General features: G+C 21.1%; 6 protein-coding genes across 6 annotated transcripts; 2 read left to right on the top strand and 4 right to left on the bottom strand. All coding sequences in view use genetic code 6, as the record gives it.

The window, feature by feature from the left end:
* Nucleotides 1-376: 376 nt before the first annotated feature.
* Nucleotides 377-2,408, top strand: TTHERM_00411750 (hypothetical protein; the record flags this gene model as incomplete). The annotated part of the gene is made up of 2 exons (XM_001020869.2): nucleotides 377-1,732; nucleotides 1,800-2,408. 2 exons carry the CDS (start codon nucleotides 377-379, stop codon nucleotides 2,406-2,408), a joined length of 1,965 nt encoding a protein of 654 aa, XP_001020869.2.
* A 932-nt stretch (nucleotides 2,409-3,340) lies between these two features.
* On the bottom strand, nucleotides 3,341-5,185 carry TTHERM_00411740 (oxidoreductase NAD-binding domain protein; the record flags this gene model as incomplete). The annotated part of the gene is made up of 7 exons (XM_001020868.3): nucleotides 3,341-3,523; nucleotides 3,586-3,663; nucleotides 3,724-3,960; nucleotides 4,014-4,109; nucleotides 4,336-4,399; nucleotides 4,458-4,626; nucleotides 5,107-5,185. The coding sequence occupies 7 exons, from the start codon at nucleotides 5,183-5,185 to the stop codon at nucleotides 3,341-3,343; spliced, it is 906 nt and encodes a 301-aa protein (XP_001020868.1).
* A 1,305-nt stretch (nucleotides 5,186-6,490) lies between these two features.
* Nucleotides 6,491-8,902, bottom strand: TTHERM_00411730 (transmembrane protein, putative; the record flags this gene model as incomplete). The annotated part of the gene is made up of 1 exon (XM_001020867.2): nucleotides 6,491-8,902. Exon 1 carries the CDS (start codon nucleotides 8,801-8,803, stop codon nucleotides 6,491-6,493), a length of 2,313 nt encoding a protein of 770 aa, XP_001020867.2. The 5' UTR covers nucleotides 8,804-8,902.
* Nucleotides 8,903-9,725: 823 nt separating this feature from the next.
* On the bottom strand, nucleotides 9,726-10,623 carry TTHERM_000411729 (hypothetical protein; the record flags this gene model as incomplete). The annotated part of the gene is made up of 3 exons (XM_012798827.1): nucleotides 10,168-10,623; nucleotides 10,020-10,082; nucleotides 9,726-9,968 (listed from the first exon to the last, which is right to left on the bottom strand). Exons 1-3 carry the CDS (start codon nucleotides 10,321-10,323, stop codon nucleotides 9,726-9,728), a joined length of 462 nt encoding a protein of 153 aa, XP_012654281.1. The 5' UTR covers nucleotides 10,324-10,623.
* A 1,093-nt stretch (nucleotides 10,624-11,716) lies between these two features.
* On the bottom strand, nucleotides 11,717-12,509 carry TTHERM_00411720 (hypothetical protein; the record flags this gene model as incomplete). The annotated part of the gene is made up of 2 exons (XM_001020866.4): nucleotides 12,450-12,509; nucleotides 11,717-12,400 (listed from the first exon to the last, which is right to left on the bottom strand). The coding sequence occupies exon 2, from the start codon at nucleotides 12,389-12,391 to the stop codon at nucleotides 11,717-11,719; it is 675 nt and encodes a 224-aa protein (XP_001020866.3). The 5' UTR covers nucleotides 12,392-12,400; nucleotides 12,450-12,509.
* A 451-nt stretch (nucleotides 12,510-12,960) lies between these two features.
* TTHERM_00411710 (dual specificity protein phosphatase, putative) lies at nucleotides 12,961-13,278 on the top strand (the record flags this gene model as incomplete). Its single annotated transcript, XM_001020865.3, has 1 exon — nucleotides 12,961-13,278. One exon carries the CDS (start codon nucleotides 12,961-12,963, stop codon nucleotides 13,276-13,278), a length of 318 nt encoding a protein of 105 aa, XP_001020865.1.
* Between the last annotated feature and the right edge of the window lie 3,053 nt (nucleotides 13,279-16,331).

Raw genomic sequence — 16,331 nt, 5'->3', positions numbered from 1 at the left:
GAACATATTTCACTCTCTCTTTTATAAAATAAAATAAAATAAAATTAAAATAAATTTTGAGTTTTAATTTTATAAAAAAACGTTTTTTTTGATTATTTGTAATTTGATTAATAAATATACTTATAAATTCATGAAAGAATGCTCCTATCAATATTTATTTATCTATTTATAAATATTTATTATAGATAGTTCTACTATTATTTTAAAAGGAGAAATTTAAATAAATACTGATTTAGTTAATAATTTTCATTTATTGGCTTTTATAAAATCTAAACAAATTATTTTGTTATTTTTCTTTATAACTATTAATCTAGATTTTTCTTCGTTAAATTTCAAAAATTATTGATCAAAAAAAGATATATAAAACTAAAAAAGTATGTTTAGGTAAATAAGTTAATAGTTACTTAAGTTAGGATTAAATGGGGCTAAATCCTAGCAATTTTAGTAGTTAACATTTTTAAATAGATTTAGATGCTCCATAGAAAACTAAAAAAGTTAGTATTATAAATTGCATGAAGTTTAATTTATCAAACTAGGTGATACAAGAGATGAGTGTGATCAATTAGTGCAAAGTCAATATTTTAACGATGCTATTGAAGATAGAATGAAGTTTATGGAAAACAAGCTTGGTCTAAATAAATGTGTTGAATTTAAGTACAAGTTGAATTATATTATGTAACTCAGAGATAAAGAAATGTATCAATAAAAAAAGATTATTGAGTTAATCCAAATAGCAGTCAAATACATGCAGAAGCAAAAAATTAGATTTGAAAAACTAGATGATAAAAATCAATAGCAGTTCATATACTTTTTGAGAAATTTAAATGAATTAATGCTTTATATGAATATTATTAACCCAAATATTTGGAGAGAGTATTTTGAGTGCATAGTAGTTGTTTCCAAAATTAAAGGATATAACTACCATTTCGTTCAATTATTGAATTCAGTAGATGTATTTTGCAAGAAGTTTTACAATGAAAGCAGCGACTTATTCAGGTCAATGGTCGTTTTCAAAGAAGAGGATCTTGTAAATATAATTTCTCCTAAGTTAATTCTATAATTGCTAAGCAATTTAGAAAAATGTCCAATTAAAGATCCCAACCCTAAGTCTTATGTGTTAACTCTCTACCACTTGGCATCAATTATTTGGAAAATCTAAAAATCTCATCAAACATTTTTTTCTGGATACCACCGCAATTAATTCTTTGCTTCTCAATAGCAAAAGACTATAGAAGTTCTTTCTAATATCTAAGAAATAGATTTAGCTATGAGTTTATATTATTCAATAGGAATCACAGGAGCTATAAACGATGTATTGTAATAAAGTTTCAATAATTTCTTCATCTCAAAGAAAGAATAGCTTCAAAAATAAGAAAATGTTGCAGAAAAAATTATTGATTTATGGGTAAAAACAGGAAAGGGGTCTTAAGAGCTTTACGATATTATTGAATCTTTCAGAATTTAAAAGATTCTAAAAAGCAAAGATATTGCTCAAATACTCAGATGGCTATTAATATCTCCCTCTACCAATGTGAAAATAAAACCTTAAATTGTCAAAGAAATATTTATACATTTAACAAAAGAAAGTGATTCCTTTAACAATATTTCTTACTTTTAAATAGATATTTTATTTAATGTTCTATGCTACTACTATTCTTGTATGCCAGAAGCTATTAATTAAGATTTCTTTAACTCTTCCATATTTTAATAAATTCTTGACCACATGAGAGCTGTAATATTTATTTATTATTATTATTATAAATAATTCACATTGAACTGAATAATTAAATATTTTATAGGGTTATTTGATTGAGTAAAAGTAAGGTGAAAGTAGAGAGAGTATTATCAACTTAAAAGGAGTTATTGAAAATATCAAATCTGAGATAAAAAATCAAACAGGCATAAAATTCAATTAAGAATATAATTTAGAATCTAATCAAAAACACTTAAAGCAAGAATTAATTAGTCTGAATAGTTTGATGTATTGGTTAAAATAATAAAATTTAGAAGACGAATTCATAATATTAACAAACTAAAAGATTTATCTATATGAAATTGATATCCTTTTATACTCAAAAAGACTAGATAAGCTTATTGGTATAGAAATCACAGGAAAAAATTATCAAAATGTTGATGGATCCCTAATAGGAAAAAGGAATCTAAAAAACAAAATATTTTAACTCAACGGACTGCCACTTGCTTATTTCGATGTTTCTGAAGAGGAAATCTTTAATAATCACATATCTTTATCAGTATCTAGAAAAAAATCTAAAATTAAAATAGCAGAAGAACTCTTTTAAATTATAGAAAACTTACTCGAGTATTAATATCCTAAGAAGGAGTTATCAGATTAAAAAAAGTTTATTCTAAAATAGGATGTTCAATAAATTAATGTTTAGTAAATATGATTAAAATAAAAGATTATTTAGTTTAATAACAATTTATCATCTTTATAGTCTATTAATCTTAATTAACTCAAATAGTATGATTGCTTTATAATTTATTTTTCCACTTTTTAAATAAAAATCATTCTATTTCCTTTAAATTTATAATTTTTGTTTAAAAATTTATTCTAATTTAAAATTTGGCAACAACTATAATAATGATAATTTTTTTTTTTACAATTAGCTTGCTTCTTTATTGTTTTTAATCTTAATCTTAATCAAATAAAATAATTTTTGTTTTTTATATATTTTTATATTTTAATCATTTTTTTTTACTCAAAATTTTTATTTTTTTGTATAAACTTTATTTGTGTTGAGAAATTTATTCTAACAAATGATTTTAATAAATTTAAGTTAGTGGATATATGATTAATTATATAATATAATTTTTTATTTAACTAAATGATTAAAATATTTTTTATTTTTTTCTAATTACTTAATTCAATATTTAAATCTTTGTTCTTCTTTATTTTCTGTTTCTTAATGCTATGTTTTTTTTTTTTCCCTAAAATTTATTCAAATTTTATCAATAAATACAAAATAATTTAAGAAATTTGATTTACTTTTTTAAAATTGCTGTGCTTAAGAATATTCTATTTTGAAATGATGATAAATTTTTTTGTAGTGGATGAAGAATTATAATGTTGTTAAAAAATATTTAAGAGCTACTCATTCATTCACTTTTTAAATCTGTAAAAATTATTAATTTTTCAATTAAGTAGATTAAGAATTAAAATAATGAATTAGAATATTATAATGAGCCTTTATTTTATCTTTTCTTTAAATGAAATTATAGACTTCCAATATACTATTTATGAGATGTTTTTCTAATAAATTAATGATTTAAAGCATAACATTTATAAGCCAATGCAATACAAATAAATTAATAATTATTTTCAAAATTTATAATAATTTTCTTCCTTAAATCCTAATTCTAAGAAAAGTTTTCTTGCAAGATTAGTCATAGGAACTGGACCACATGAACAGCAAAGTATATTATCATCTCTTTCTGGGAAGCATTGCTTGAGCATATCAGCAGTTACAAAACCACCAAAGTGTTTCCATCCTTCCTAAGGAGGCTATATTTGATATTAAAAAGTTTTTAATATTATGATTCAATTAAATTTATTTATTTATTTACTGTATCGAGAGTGTAGAAAAGCTTGAATCTTTTGTCCTTAGCATATTCTTCAAGTTCTTTTCTAAGCAAAATATCTTCCTGTTTAATTAAAATTGAATTTAAAAATATAAATTAAATTTATATTAATTAATTAATTACTTCAGATTTGTTAGCATAGAGTAAGTAAAGTTCTGTGTTATCGCTAGGGTCGTTGCAGACTTGCTAAATAATCTAATACATAGGAGTAAGTCCAGTACCACCAGCTACCATGTACATTTTTTTAAAAGTTTTCTTTTGGATTTTTCCATTTTCCAACTTTCTATTTATAACACATTTACCATTTCCAAAATATTCTAAATGACCATGAGGGCCAGTAATTTCAACTTCAGATCCAATCTAAATGAAAAAAAGAAAATAAAATTATAAGTTATTTTGAAATAGATATGTACGGGAAGCTTTTCTAAATATGGAGTCAATTAACCACCTTCAGGGAATCTAGGATGAACATTTGGACGATAGATTTTAATGACTTATTCAAAAGTGCCCTTTTAAATAGATAAAGAAATTCATAAATAAAAAAATAAATAATTTAGCTATTTGAAAATATGTTTTAAGCAAATTATAATCAATTTATTTATTTTTAAGCAATTTTTGCTATTCTAATATAATCATTTTCTGCTATAAAAGTATGAAGTAAATTAAAATTATTTTGTTTATTTTATATTTCAATTATTATATTTTTCTTTAATTAAATAAAAACTGCTTATTTACCTTTTGGTTTACTACAGAAGTAGGAGTATACTTTCTGCTAACATCTTCACCATTCACTTTAGCACTATTTTAGAATATTTAATTTTTTACTAAATCTGCTAATATCAAATAATCTATCTTACTGAATAATGTAGTGATTTCCAACGGGAACACCAAAAATCTATTCTTCATTAGGTAACTTAAAGACAAAGTTGAAGGTATCATGAGAAAGAGTTTATCTTTCTTTAAGGATAACTTTCAATTTTCCATTGGGTCCAACTACGCCTAAAGCTGAATTGGAAGGAGCAGTTCCTAAAATAAATAAAAATAAATATGAAATAAAATAATTATTAAAATGAAATTAAAAGGAATTAATTATAAGGATTTCGTTTGCTTTTATTACCAAATAAGTAAATAGGTTTTTATTGCTTGAGGATAAATTAAGCATGAGGTCTAATTTAAAATTTATAAATTATGTTCGTTTCCAAAATTAAAATATATTCACTTCTTAAAAATAAATGAAAGCATTTTAGTTAGATATATGTGCTTTGTTTTCTAGTTGGTGGCTGCTATTTTATTTTAGATGTTTGTATTGCTAATTCAGTACTGCTGAGTCAAGTGGAATAAATTTATGTTTATAGTTTAGTAAACTTTAAAAAATTTTTAGCAGAGTTTCTATGAAACAAAATGGCTAATGAACAAGAAATTCAAAAATAAAATTTTATTTCTTTAATTTTATAATATTCTTTAGATAGCATCGAATTCCTTTTCTTATGAATCAAACTAAGATACCTTTTTTTTTCTTGAGGAATAAAAAGATAGTTGCTAAAACTATTGTTAAAGCAATTAATATACCAGGATTAATAGCCATAATATTTTTTCCCTTTTTTAAACTTTTCAATATTTATCAATTATTATTTTTAATAATTTAATTTTTAACTATCAGAAAGATATTTCCATTTAAATTTCTTTTTCTACATAGTTTCTAAAAGAAGAAAATATAAGATATTAAAATATGTTATGCGTCATTTATATGTGATATTTTATATATTATTATTATTATTTGATTATATCTACATACAATTTTATCTGTTTCATCTCAATCAAATGTAATCATATATTGTGTCATTTATAGTTTGCTTATTTGGTCATAAATAAATATATTCTAAAATTTTATGCATGCTTTAAATTTTTTATATCCATTATCATACTTTAATTGTTGACTTATCTTTTTTATTTCTATTCAACAAGCAATCTTTAAGAATTTAAATAAAGTATATACCCAAAAATAAAAAAAAATATTTTCATTTTAGTCCATTTCCATTTTTGTTTGAAATTTAAAGTGTATGTAACCAAATTTAAAATTTTTAAGGTACTGTAAGCAAATTAATAGTAATTAATAATATAATTATTGATTAATATAATCATATTTAAATCATTAATTGGTTACTTCTAACTTAAAATATAATATATAATTAATTTATAGATTTCAATTTTAGTTTAAATTCATTAAACTTCAATTTAAAAATACAACATCAATAAAACTTTTAAAACTTTTTTAAATTTTGTTAATTTAAAGCAACATTTGAGAGTTAATTAAAAAATTAATATCTCATATTAATTCATCATTTATTCTATTAATTTTCTAATTTTTAAATACATCATCTTTCTATTATTCGATCTCCTGCTTCATTCAATTTGTTCTTTAGAATTTCATAGAAAAATATTGATTTAATTTACTGTTATTTAAAAAAAATTATCATTCACTGTAATTATAAAAATAATTGTTTCTTAAAAAAAAATATATTTAATAACCTTAATTATTCAATTAAAAATGAAAAATTTTTTTATAACTTAATTAGATTAAATGAATTTTATGTTTTAAAGTATATTTTGTATGTGTCGTTAAATTTACAAACATATTGATTTAATTTATGTATTAATTAAATACTTAATTGATTAAGCAGTAATATATATAATATTTTATAGTAAAGTTGATATTTGAATATAAATAATTGTTATTCGGAGAGTTAGTTAAGATAGATAGGTAGTTAGATAGCTAACTAGCTAGTTTATTGATAGGAAAATGTATCACAAAATTTGTTTATATGGTCCAATTATTATTTTTTATATTTTTTTGTTGTAAAATTAATAAATTTTTATATTTTTAATAAAATCAAATGTTTTCGTCATTAGTTTTTAAAATAATATGATTAGGGATTGAAGGGATTTTTTTGAATTCTTACTTTTAAGGAGAAGACTCCAACTCTATTTTTACATCATTTTAATCTGAAAGTCTTTATTTTGTAAATAATATATCTTAATTAGACTTAATACCATTACTTAATATATTTTCTTTTTAAGCATTATTATTTGTGTTAAACATTGTATCTACAAGTTGAGTAGTTTATTAATTGCTTTGAATATTTGAATTGGATGATTTAATTGGTTGGCTCATTTCTAAGTCTACAAAGAACTCCATATCAAGAAGTCTTATCAATCTTTTATCAATCACTGACTAAGATTTCTCTATTTTATAAATTTAATTAAATGCCTCTTCTGCTTCTCTTGCTTTTTACTCTTCATTTTAGGTTGTCGATTTAAGCAAAGAAAATCGTTCAAATTAAGCTCTTTTGTTATTTAGTTTTTCTGTTGCTGTATTTTAAGGCATATTTGGTTATGAATCTTTATCGGTTTTCACTTGGCGTTTCTAATTTTCATTTTCAAAATCTTAGAGATAGAGAGTAGGCTTTGATATAAACTCAAAGAGCTTGATTTAATTTTCATTTAGAAGGAGGTATTTGAGCTTTTCAATTTCAATTAATTTAGCTAATATAAATGAGATATCAAGCTGGTCATACAGTTTTTCAACTCCATAGTTTATCATTTTGGAAAAAGGCTTATTGAAGTTTAAAGAATTTTATAGCTTAGACTTAACTAATCCATAAAACGAAAATTTTATTGAATTGAATGCTTTATAAGCATTAGTAAAAACTTCTTTTACTCTTTAAATTCCAATAACATATTCTGTTTATTAGTAGCTCTTTTCTTGCAGCTGCTGCTGTTAAATTTATGATTGATTTTGATTAAAATTTATATTTGTGTACTGCAACCCACTAATATTAGTATTATTCATGAGAAACTTTTCATGCTAAGAGCTAAAATAAAAATTATTCTGAGTTTGGTTTATGCTTTCAGCAGCGCTATCAAGTTAGTTTTTTCTTTTTACCTCATTTCTGTTGATATATGGCAAATTAGGTTTTTTTTTCCTCTTTGAAATCTCCAAAGCAGGTGTTTGCATAGTATACTCAATGTCTAAATTATTCCAATCTTAGTTAGCCAATTTTGGTTGCATAGTCCCTGAAAATAACTATTGATTTAATGTTTATCTTGAGCTCGGATTTTATTCACTACGAATTTACAGCTAGCATTTACTTTCCTCTCTTTTTTTCTAAAATTGAAAAAAATAACTGACCATCTTATACTCTAAAGATACTTTCTAGATTGGAATGCATAATATAAATCCTAAAAGGAAAAGTACATTAAAAATACCACCAATCAAAGAAAAGCCGCTTTGTAGTTTTAAGTAAGTTCTAAAGTATTCAGATTGTTTATTTTGTTCTAGGCTGATAAACATTTGGTAAAATGTATTGTCCGTTTTTGCTGTTTAAGTTTCTCTGTCATAACTATATATCATACGAATATCATGCGTTAAACTCTCTGTAATAAGTCCATAATCTGAACTAACAGTAGTTTTTCTAAAGTAAGTACTCACATTTTTTAAAACAGAATATTCAGATCTCCACAACGAACTTTATACAATTGGTTGAAAAGGATTATTAGAATCATTAGGTTGAATGATGTAGTTAACATAATACAATCCTAAAGCAACGCTGCTTAATTTTTATTATATCACAGATGTGTCTTTGCAATTAGCTAAACAACTTTTAACCTAAATTTGTAGTCTTTTGTAGTCGATTGCTCCATATTATCCGCCTAATTTAATCTAAAAATTTAACGGAAAGCAATAAAGATTTGTGTATTATAGATTTTAGAACTATTGCTATGTCCCTGATACCTAAAAGTGATTTAAAGTGCATGGCTCCATTTAAATATGTTGGGAATTTGTTACTTGTTCATATTGATTTGTTGATTAATTCAAAACTTAAGAAGTATCTAAAAGTTAAACATCTAAATAATAAATAGATTCATCAATGAAATGGACAAAATTTTAATCCTAAATTCCCAATGCTAAAGTGTATTAATTTTAATCGAATATCATATCATCTGGCGATGTAATAAGATTTTCTTAAAAGACAACATTTGGTTTTTAAAATTAAATGCATTAACTAAGAATAGAGTAGGAGTAAAGAGTTATCAAAAGAATAACTATTAATGTGACTAGTCCGCCAAATATTGTTTTATGAGATTACATTTTGTTAAATCTCAGCTGAATAGGTATTCCAAACATATCTAAAGTTTAAAGCATCTTCGCTTTTACCTATTGCTTTATAACCTATAAAAAATACTTTTAGAGTTTTATGTTACGATGTTTACTATCAAATTATTTATTGTATTCTACAATAAGATTTAATAGTTAATTTTTGCTTTTCTTATTTGTTTTTTTACTCAAAAATTAAGAGATTTTATGAGTTTTTTCTGTTCAAGCAGAAGAGCTTGAAAGCCACCTTTTTTATACACATTCACACATAATTAATTATTTGCCTAACCTAACCTACATTTAGAAATCAAATAAAAATCATACATACATACCTATCTCCACTCAAACAAAAACCAATTAAATTTTCAAGGGTTTTGATATCAAATAAAAGCAATTTGCTTAATATATCAAATAAATTTTAGAGACTTAGCCAATTTAAAACCAAGGAATTATCATTTTAAATGTTTATTATTTAAATCATATAAATTAATAAAGGAAATTATTAATTGATCCTTAAAATAGATTTACAAAATAAAAATTCAGCCAATTAATTAATTAATTAATTAATTTTTGATTTTAAACTAATCAATAAAAGTACTTTCTTTACTCACCATTAAATTTATAAAATTTTACACCAAATAAATAAAATGATTCAAAAATTTAATGAATTAGATAAAATTTAATAAAATAAAAGTTTACTAATAAAAAATAAAACAATTTAAAAATCTTAGCTTTTAAAAGCCCTGAAATTTATTTTGTTACTTCAAACAAACAGATAAAAAAGTATATATTAGAATGCAAATATTCATATAAATAAATTAGTTGATTGGCTTAAATAATTTATTCAAATATAAGAGCGTCAAATGTCAACTAATATAATTAGTAAATAAATAATTTAAAATAAATATTATTTAATTTTATTCTTTGTTTTAATTATGTTGATGTTATTTAAAATGCTTTGGTATTTCTTTCATTGTAATCTATTTATTTGATTCACTGGAGCAAATTCTTTTCTAACTTTTTATTGTTTAATATAATAGCTCTTTTCGTCTCCTTGCAAAATTGGGTTTCTATGAGGATTGGATTATTAGTGGTTTTGTCTTGGTTTACCAGGATAAATGTCGTATGTATTACTACTCTCCTTATTTAAGTAGCTTTTTTAAATTGTAGGTTTCCATTAGTATTCTTTTTTAATTCTATCTTGGCTATTTAACTATAATTAACATTTAATTAATTTTAACTGTCAATACAAAATGTTTTTTACATCAAAAACTACTGACTTTTATAAGTACATGTTTGTTTACTTCAAAGTGGGTCTAAATGGTTTCTATTTTATAAAAAAAGGTAAATAAGAATCAAAAGTATTCAAAATAGAATTTGTGATATTATTAAAACTAACAACATTATCATACCTCATTAACATTATTTTATAAAATCGGATCAGTGAAAGCTAAATGCTAGTTAATTACAGCATGGTGGTTACTTGGTAAATATCCAAAGTGAGACTGTGTAACATCTGATCTTTTTGATGACACAGATTAATTATCGCTAATATAATCGTATTACATATTTGAATCTATTATTTTATTTATTTTCTACCTATTTTTTTTTTTTTTTGCAAAATGAATTAGTTTTTCAACGTTTTTATATTGTCTTTGGCACTTCTATTTAATTATTTATTTCTAAAATATGCCTTACTTTCTTTTAAATTTTTAACAGTAATTTCTTCTTCCTTAATGTTTTTTAAAAAAGTAAATTTTACATAATTCAAAAATAAATAAATGACAAATAAAAATCTCTTTCTCTTGTTTAAATTCTTAAAAATATTTTATCAAAATATTATTAAAATTTTCATATCTTTACTAAACTAATTAACTGCATTTTTAAGCTTAAAGATATTTAAACTAATAAAAGTTTAGTTTTTTAACAATTATTTTAGTATTCAAAGACCAAAAATTTTATTTTTTAACCAAAATCATTTCTATTTTTAAAATGTAAAAGAAAAAATAACATTAATGAGAATTGTAATATTTTGAGTATTTTATTAAGAAAATAATAAATGAATTAAAATAAAATTATCAGAATAGTAATGCTAGGGTATATTCTGGATACAAAATATGAATCAAATATTAAGTTATAATAAAATTTAATCTCATCAGAAAAGAAGACTTTTTAAAAAAAGAAAATAGGTATTGGTGAAATAAGTTAGAAAATACTATTAACTTCTTTCTGATAAATGATAAAAAGGAAAATAATTATTTAAAACTTAAATTAAATAATTTTTAATAATCCTAAGTATATTTTTATAGATTTTTTGGGTAAAATATTCATTTATTACTATAAATTTAAATAATTTTTAAAAGAAATAGTTTTCTCTATAATATTTCTAAAATTGAGAGAAAGAATTTCTTAAAAAGCAAGTGATGTCCATAGTTATTAACTTTTAATATTGTAAATAGAGTAATGACTCCAAAAATATGTATTAAATTAATAAAACCATAGATTAATAGATGTTCAAAAACAGATATATTAGGCATATTTTAAAATAAAATGTTATTTCCTTATTTATAATACAATTATAATTTATTTAATTTAAAAAAAATGTATTTATTTATTTATTTATTTATTTTTGATTGCAATTAATACTAACCAACTTAAAAGTTTAAGTAAATTGAAAATATAAAAGAAACCTTTAAAAAATAAATTTGGTGTTTCTTGATTGTAAAAATTTTTAATATTATGTGAATCAATTTAAAATATTTTATAAAAAAATAATAATTAAAGATTGTTGATTTTTTTTTAATTGATATTAAAAAATAAATTTCTAATTTCTTTTATATGAAAAATCTAGATTAACAAAGCGAAAATTAGTTAATCAATTTATACTGAAGTGATAAAAACATTTATAAAACTTGCTTTAAAAATTTAATATTTTTTTAGTTTTAATATACAAATATAGTATCAAATTGGATTCTGCTATGTTTAAATAATATATTGAGCGAATAAGTCATCTAAACTAGTATTTTATAGTTAATATTCATTCATCTAAAACTTCTAAAGGAGCAATGCTTATTCATGAGGAGTAAATTTTGATTTATCGATAATTTAATCTCCAAAATTAAAATTTTGATTACCGCTATTTTAAGTGTTAAACTGATTAAAATTTTCATAGCCTTAAACGTTTGGCATGTTTTGCTATATTTAAATATTATTTTAGTTTGCTTGATAACCTATGTTTTGATTAGAGCCATTTCTATTTTAATTGTTGTTAACATTATTTTAATAATTATTATTCATCTATTATGGAATCTAGTTTTAATAGTTTTAATTGATTGCCATGCTATTTTGCTTTTTTTAGTTGTAAATCTATTCATAATTTATTCCTTTTACATTCTAATAAATATCTGAATTGCTATAAAACTTTTTTTAATTTTCATTTTCTTCGTCTATTTAATCTAATTGATTAAGATCCACTTCATCTATTTTTATATCAAACTAACTTCCGCTGCTTATTAGGTTAATGAAGTTTGCAACTGCATCATAAAAATTCCCTTATTAAATAGCATTCTCAAATTCTCTCATTGATCGCTCAACATCATTTTATTTATTTAAAACTGGTTAATTATTGGTTTCCATTGCGCTTTTCTATTTTTTTATTTTTAAGATTAAGTTATATTCAATAATTATGATTTACTTATGAAAAAATTTCTTTCTCCTTTACAAATTGTTTAAATATTCTAATATCTAATAAGAAATCAAAGCATAAATTAAAATTTATAATTTTTATTCAAGTGATTCATTTTTATCATTTTATACAAATTGCTGAGGAATATCAAATATTTAAAGTGTAATTTTTAAAAAATAAAAATGATAGTTCATTAAAAAATTTAACTAAAAAATTAAAAATTCAATCAATTTACCATATTAATTTATTTTTATCTAAAGTGGTGATTGAATAGTTTTTTTTGTATTTGATTGTTTTTTATGAAGATTAAATTAAATAAAATCTTTCTAAAGTGTAATTATTCACATTAATTAGAAATTTCGCTCTAACTCTAAAAGAATTTCTACATAGAATTAATCAAAAAGTGTATAATTTAATAGTATTGATAGATAAAAGCAAATATAAAAGATAAAATAGGAGAAGCTGGAAAGAAAAAATAAACTTTAAATTTAGAATTGATCAATTAAAAATAATAAAGGAAATGGATACTTAGTAAAGAAAATTTATTTATAGATGCAAGTAGTGCAGATAGTAATTGTTTAAGAAAGAAGATATTGAACATGAAGCACAAACATAAAAAGATAAATGCACATCGATATATATTTCTGAAGAAGTAGAATGGATTAAAAATAGAGTAGCTGAAGAGTGGGATCATAACTTACTCTGTCCAAAATGTAAAAACAAAGTAGGTGAAATTAAATTAGATGGATTATAATGCAGATGTGGAGAGTGGATTATCCCTGGAATTTAAATGAGTCTTGGTAAAGTAGATAAACTGATAGATTTATCAAGCAAGTGAAGATGATCACAATATTTAACAAATAAACTCTAAGAAATTTTCTTAATATCTTAAAAAATCTTAAAAATATGTATAACTAGCTTATAAACTGAATGTTTATTGTCATTAAATGCTAAAAATAAAAATAGAATTTGTTAAAATTTTAGGATTAAAGCCAAAATTTTATTTTTTAAACAATAATTAGTAATACAGTTCTATATATTTCAAATGCAATCCCATAGCTAACTAACTTTATTTGAGCGTATTTAGTGCTAAATCAGCCATATTAAAACCATAACTCTTAGTTAATTTATTTCATAATATTTTAAGATAAAAATTTCATATAAATGTTAGTTTATGGTAATTATTAATAAAAAATATAGCTTTAAGTCTTATTATTATTAAAAAGATTATCTGATTGATAAAACATAAAGATAATTCATTCTTTTGCTAAGAAAGCTGGTTTATTTCACAAAAAAAACTTAATACTTAAAATAAATAATAAAAAATGATTTTTTCATTTTACATTTTTTTATTTAATAATTTTAATTTATTTTTAAAACAAATTAATAATTTACTTAGTTTTTAAATTTGTTTTTTAGCTCTTTTTATAAGTATTTACTAAATAGTGATCATGTTTTGTATTAATTAATTTAATTTAGCATTTCTAATTAGGGAATAAAGTAAAATAATTTGTAAACATACAAAATTTATTAATCTTATTCTCCCATTTTATTTAGTTAATTTTAAAATATTCTAAAAAAACCTCTATCTTATAACAAATAAATGAAAAGTTAGATAATAGATTTTTTTTTTTACAACTATTTATTATTAGTTAATTAGTTAGTTAGTTACTTTAATTAATATTTATTATTTTTTTGTTTGGCTTTAAAATCGAAATGTTTTTCTTAGAAAAATTAATATATTTCATTAAATATTTAAAATAAGTAAATAAGAAAAAGAAATGAATCTTTTTTTTCAATTTCAAAAAACAAATAAATAAATATTTATTAAAATAATTAAAGATTATCTAAAATTAGAATATAATAAATAATTATTAGATAGATCATTTGTGAAAATATTTAAATAACACTTTAAAAAATTAGATTAGAAAGTATTTAGACATAAAACTAACAAATTAGATGTGAGGTTTTCAAATTTAGATTAATTAAATCTTTTAGCTTTATTTTGTCTAAAAATATATATTAAAGCAATTATTTTTTTGAAAAATAATGAGTGATATTTTTATTTTATAAAAGATTTAAAAATTGTAATTTAACAAGTGTAGGTTTGGTACTTTTGAGTAGGGTGATAAGAAACTTTTGATTATGACGACGTTTCTCTATACTGAAAAAAATACGTGACATTATCAAGCTAGAACTAACCTCTTTTTTGATAATTATCCTGTTTCTAATTTTTTATTCTTAGCATGTAAAATTTATTTTACAAATTAAAAATTTAAACTTGTTAAAAGCATTTATTTCGTATTTAATTGTAAAAAAGTAAATTATTATTTATAGGATGATTATTTTTAGGGAAAAATCAAAAAAAGAATAATTTAATAGAACAAAGTTAGCAAATAAAATAAATTTTTACCACATATATTGTAGGATTTTAATTTTACTGTGCAACGTCTGCAAATCAGTAGCCTAATCTCTATCTATCCACTCATATCATTAAATTTGCATTCAAGCATATCTAGGAATTTTAATGTTTTATTTTATAAAATAAAAAAACAAATATTTAAAATATAAATAATTAATTTCTAATTTAATATCTTCATAAATATTACTTAATTTCTATTTAAACGTATTAAATTTTAATTTAGATAAGAGATAAATAAATAATAAAAATAAATATACACTAACTTCTCAGAAATTAGGAGGATTATCTTCCCAATTTTGAAGGGCTACTTTGTGATTCTTTCCTTCAAACATTTTTTTTTAGACCATTAAAAAAGTGGTACTTAATTATTGAGGAGCTATAGTATTTACTATAGATTCTATCAATAATAAAGTTATTAATTGAGAACTGTTAAATATTTAATTGAGATAGAAAATTTGTGATTAAAAATTTTTGTTAGTTTCTAAAGCTAAAATTTAAAATAGAAAATAAAAAGAATTAAAATAAACGAACTATTTTATAGTTCTAATTAATTATTTCATTATTTTGATTTATTTTTGAACTATTTCTTTAATAAAAAAATAATATATAATTGTTTTATAGCTTTATTCTATTAAGTAATAGATAATAGGGTAGGACATAATATTTCTAAGTTTTAAAATTGATTGGAAACAAATTAATTTTCCTACTTTTTTAATTATTTAATTTTTTGTGAACTTTAATAGTTCTACAAAAAAGCTTACTTATTTATTTCCATTATGATTAGTTGTACTTAGTATTAAATTGATTTGCTATTTACATATTTTTTTCAGTAGATTCATGATAACTCTCTAATTTTATTTAGGTGAATACATTTTTTGTAAGATTGATCAGAAATAAAGTTGTGTTATTTAAAAATTTGATTGAAAATTGTAAAAAAGCTATCAGCAAATAAGAAAAATTTTAACACTTGTTTAAATTTTTTTCTATTGTATCGTAACTTGAATCTTAGAACAAAATATTAGTCCAAAAATAACAAATAATTAATTCAAATAAATCGAAGCTTATACTTTTAGCGGATAGAAAACCTATTAGAATTCTTAATGAGCTATTTTTATTTTTTGCAATTTAAAATTAATTTCTCTTAAACCTAAACTCATAATAAAAACCTATTAAAATTATTTTACAAATTAAAAAGAGAGTATTTATTTTTATAACATAATTCAAGAACTATTTCAAATATTGTTTTTTATCTAATGCTTTAGACATTAAAAAAAAAATCTATAATATTTTACATATTTAACTCAAAAAAATAGACTAAATAGTTTATTTTGATAAATAAATAAAATTATGTAAATCTATTTATTAAATTTAAAAGGCATTGCTTTGTCTGAAATAGCCATAAAAAATTTTAAAAAAGAACTAATTTTAACTAAAGGATAAAGATAAACATAAAAATTAAACAAACTAAA

Source organism: Tetrahymena thermophila (assembly GCF_000189635.1).
Source record: "Tetrahymena thermophila SB210 genomic scaffold scf_8254555, whole genome shotgun sequence".
In the NCBI taxonomy this organism is placed as follows: Eukaryota; Ciliophora; class Oligohymenophorea; order Hymenostomatida; family Tetrahymenidae; genus Tetrahymena; species Tetrahymena thermophila.
Note: the sequence above shows the minus strand (reverse complement) of the source record. Positions and strands in the feature narration are given on the sequence as shown.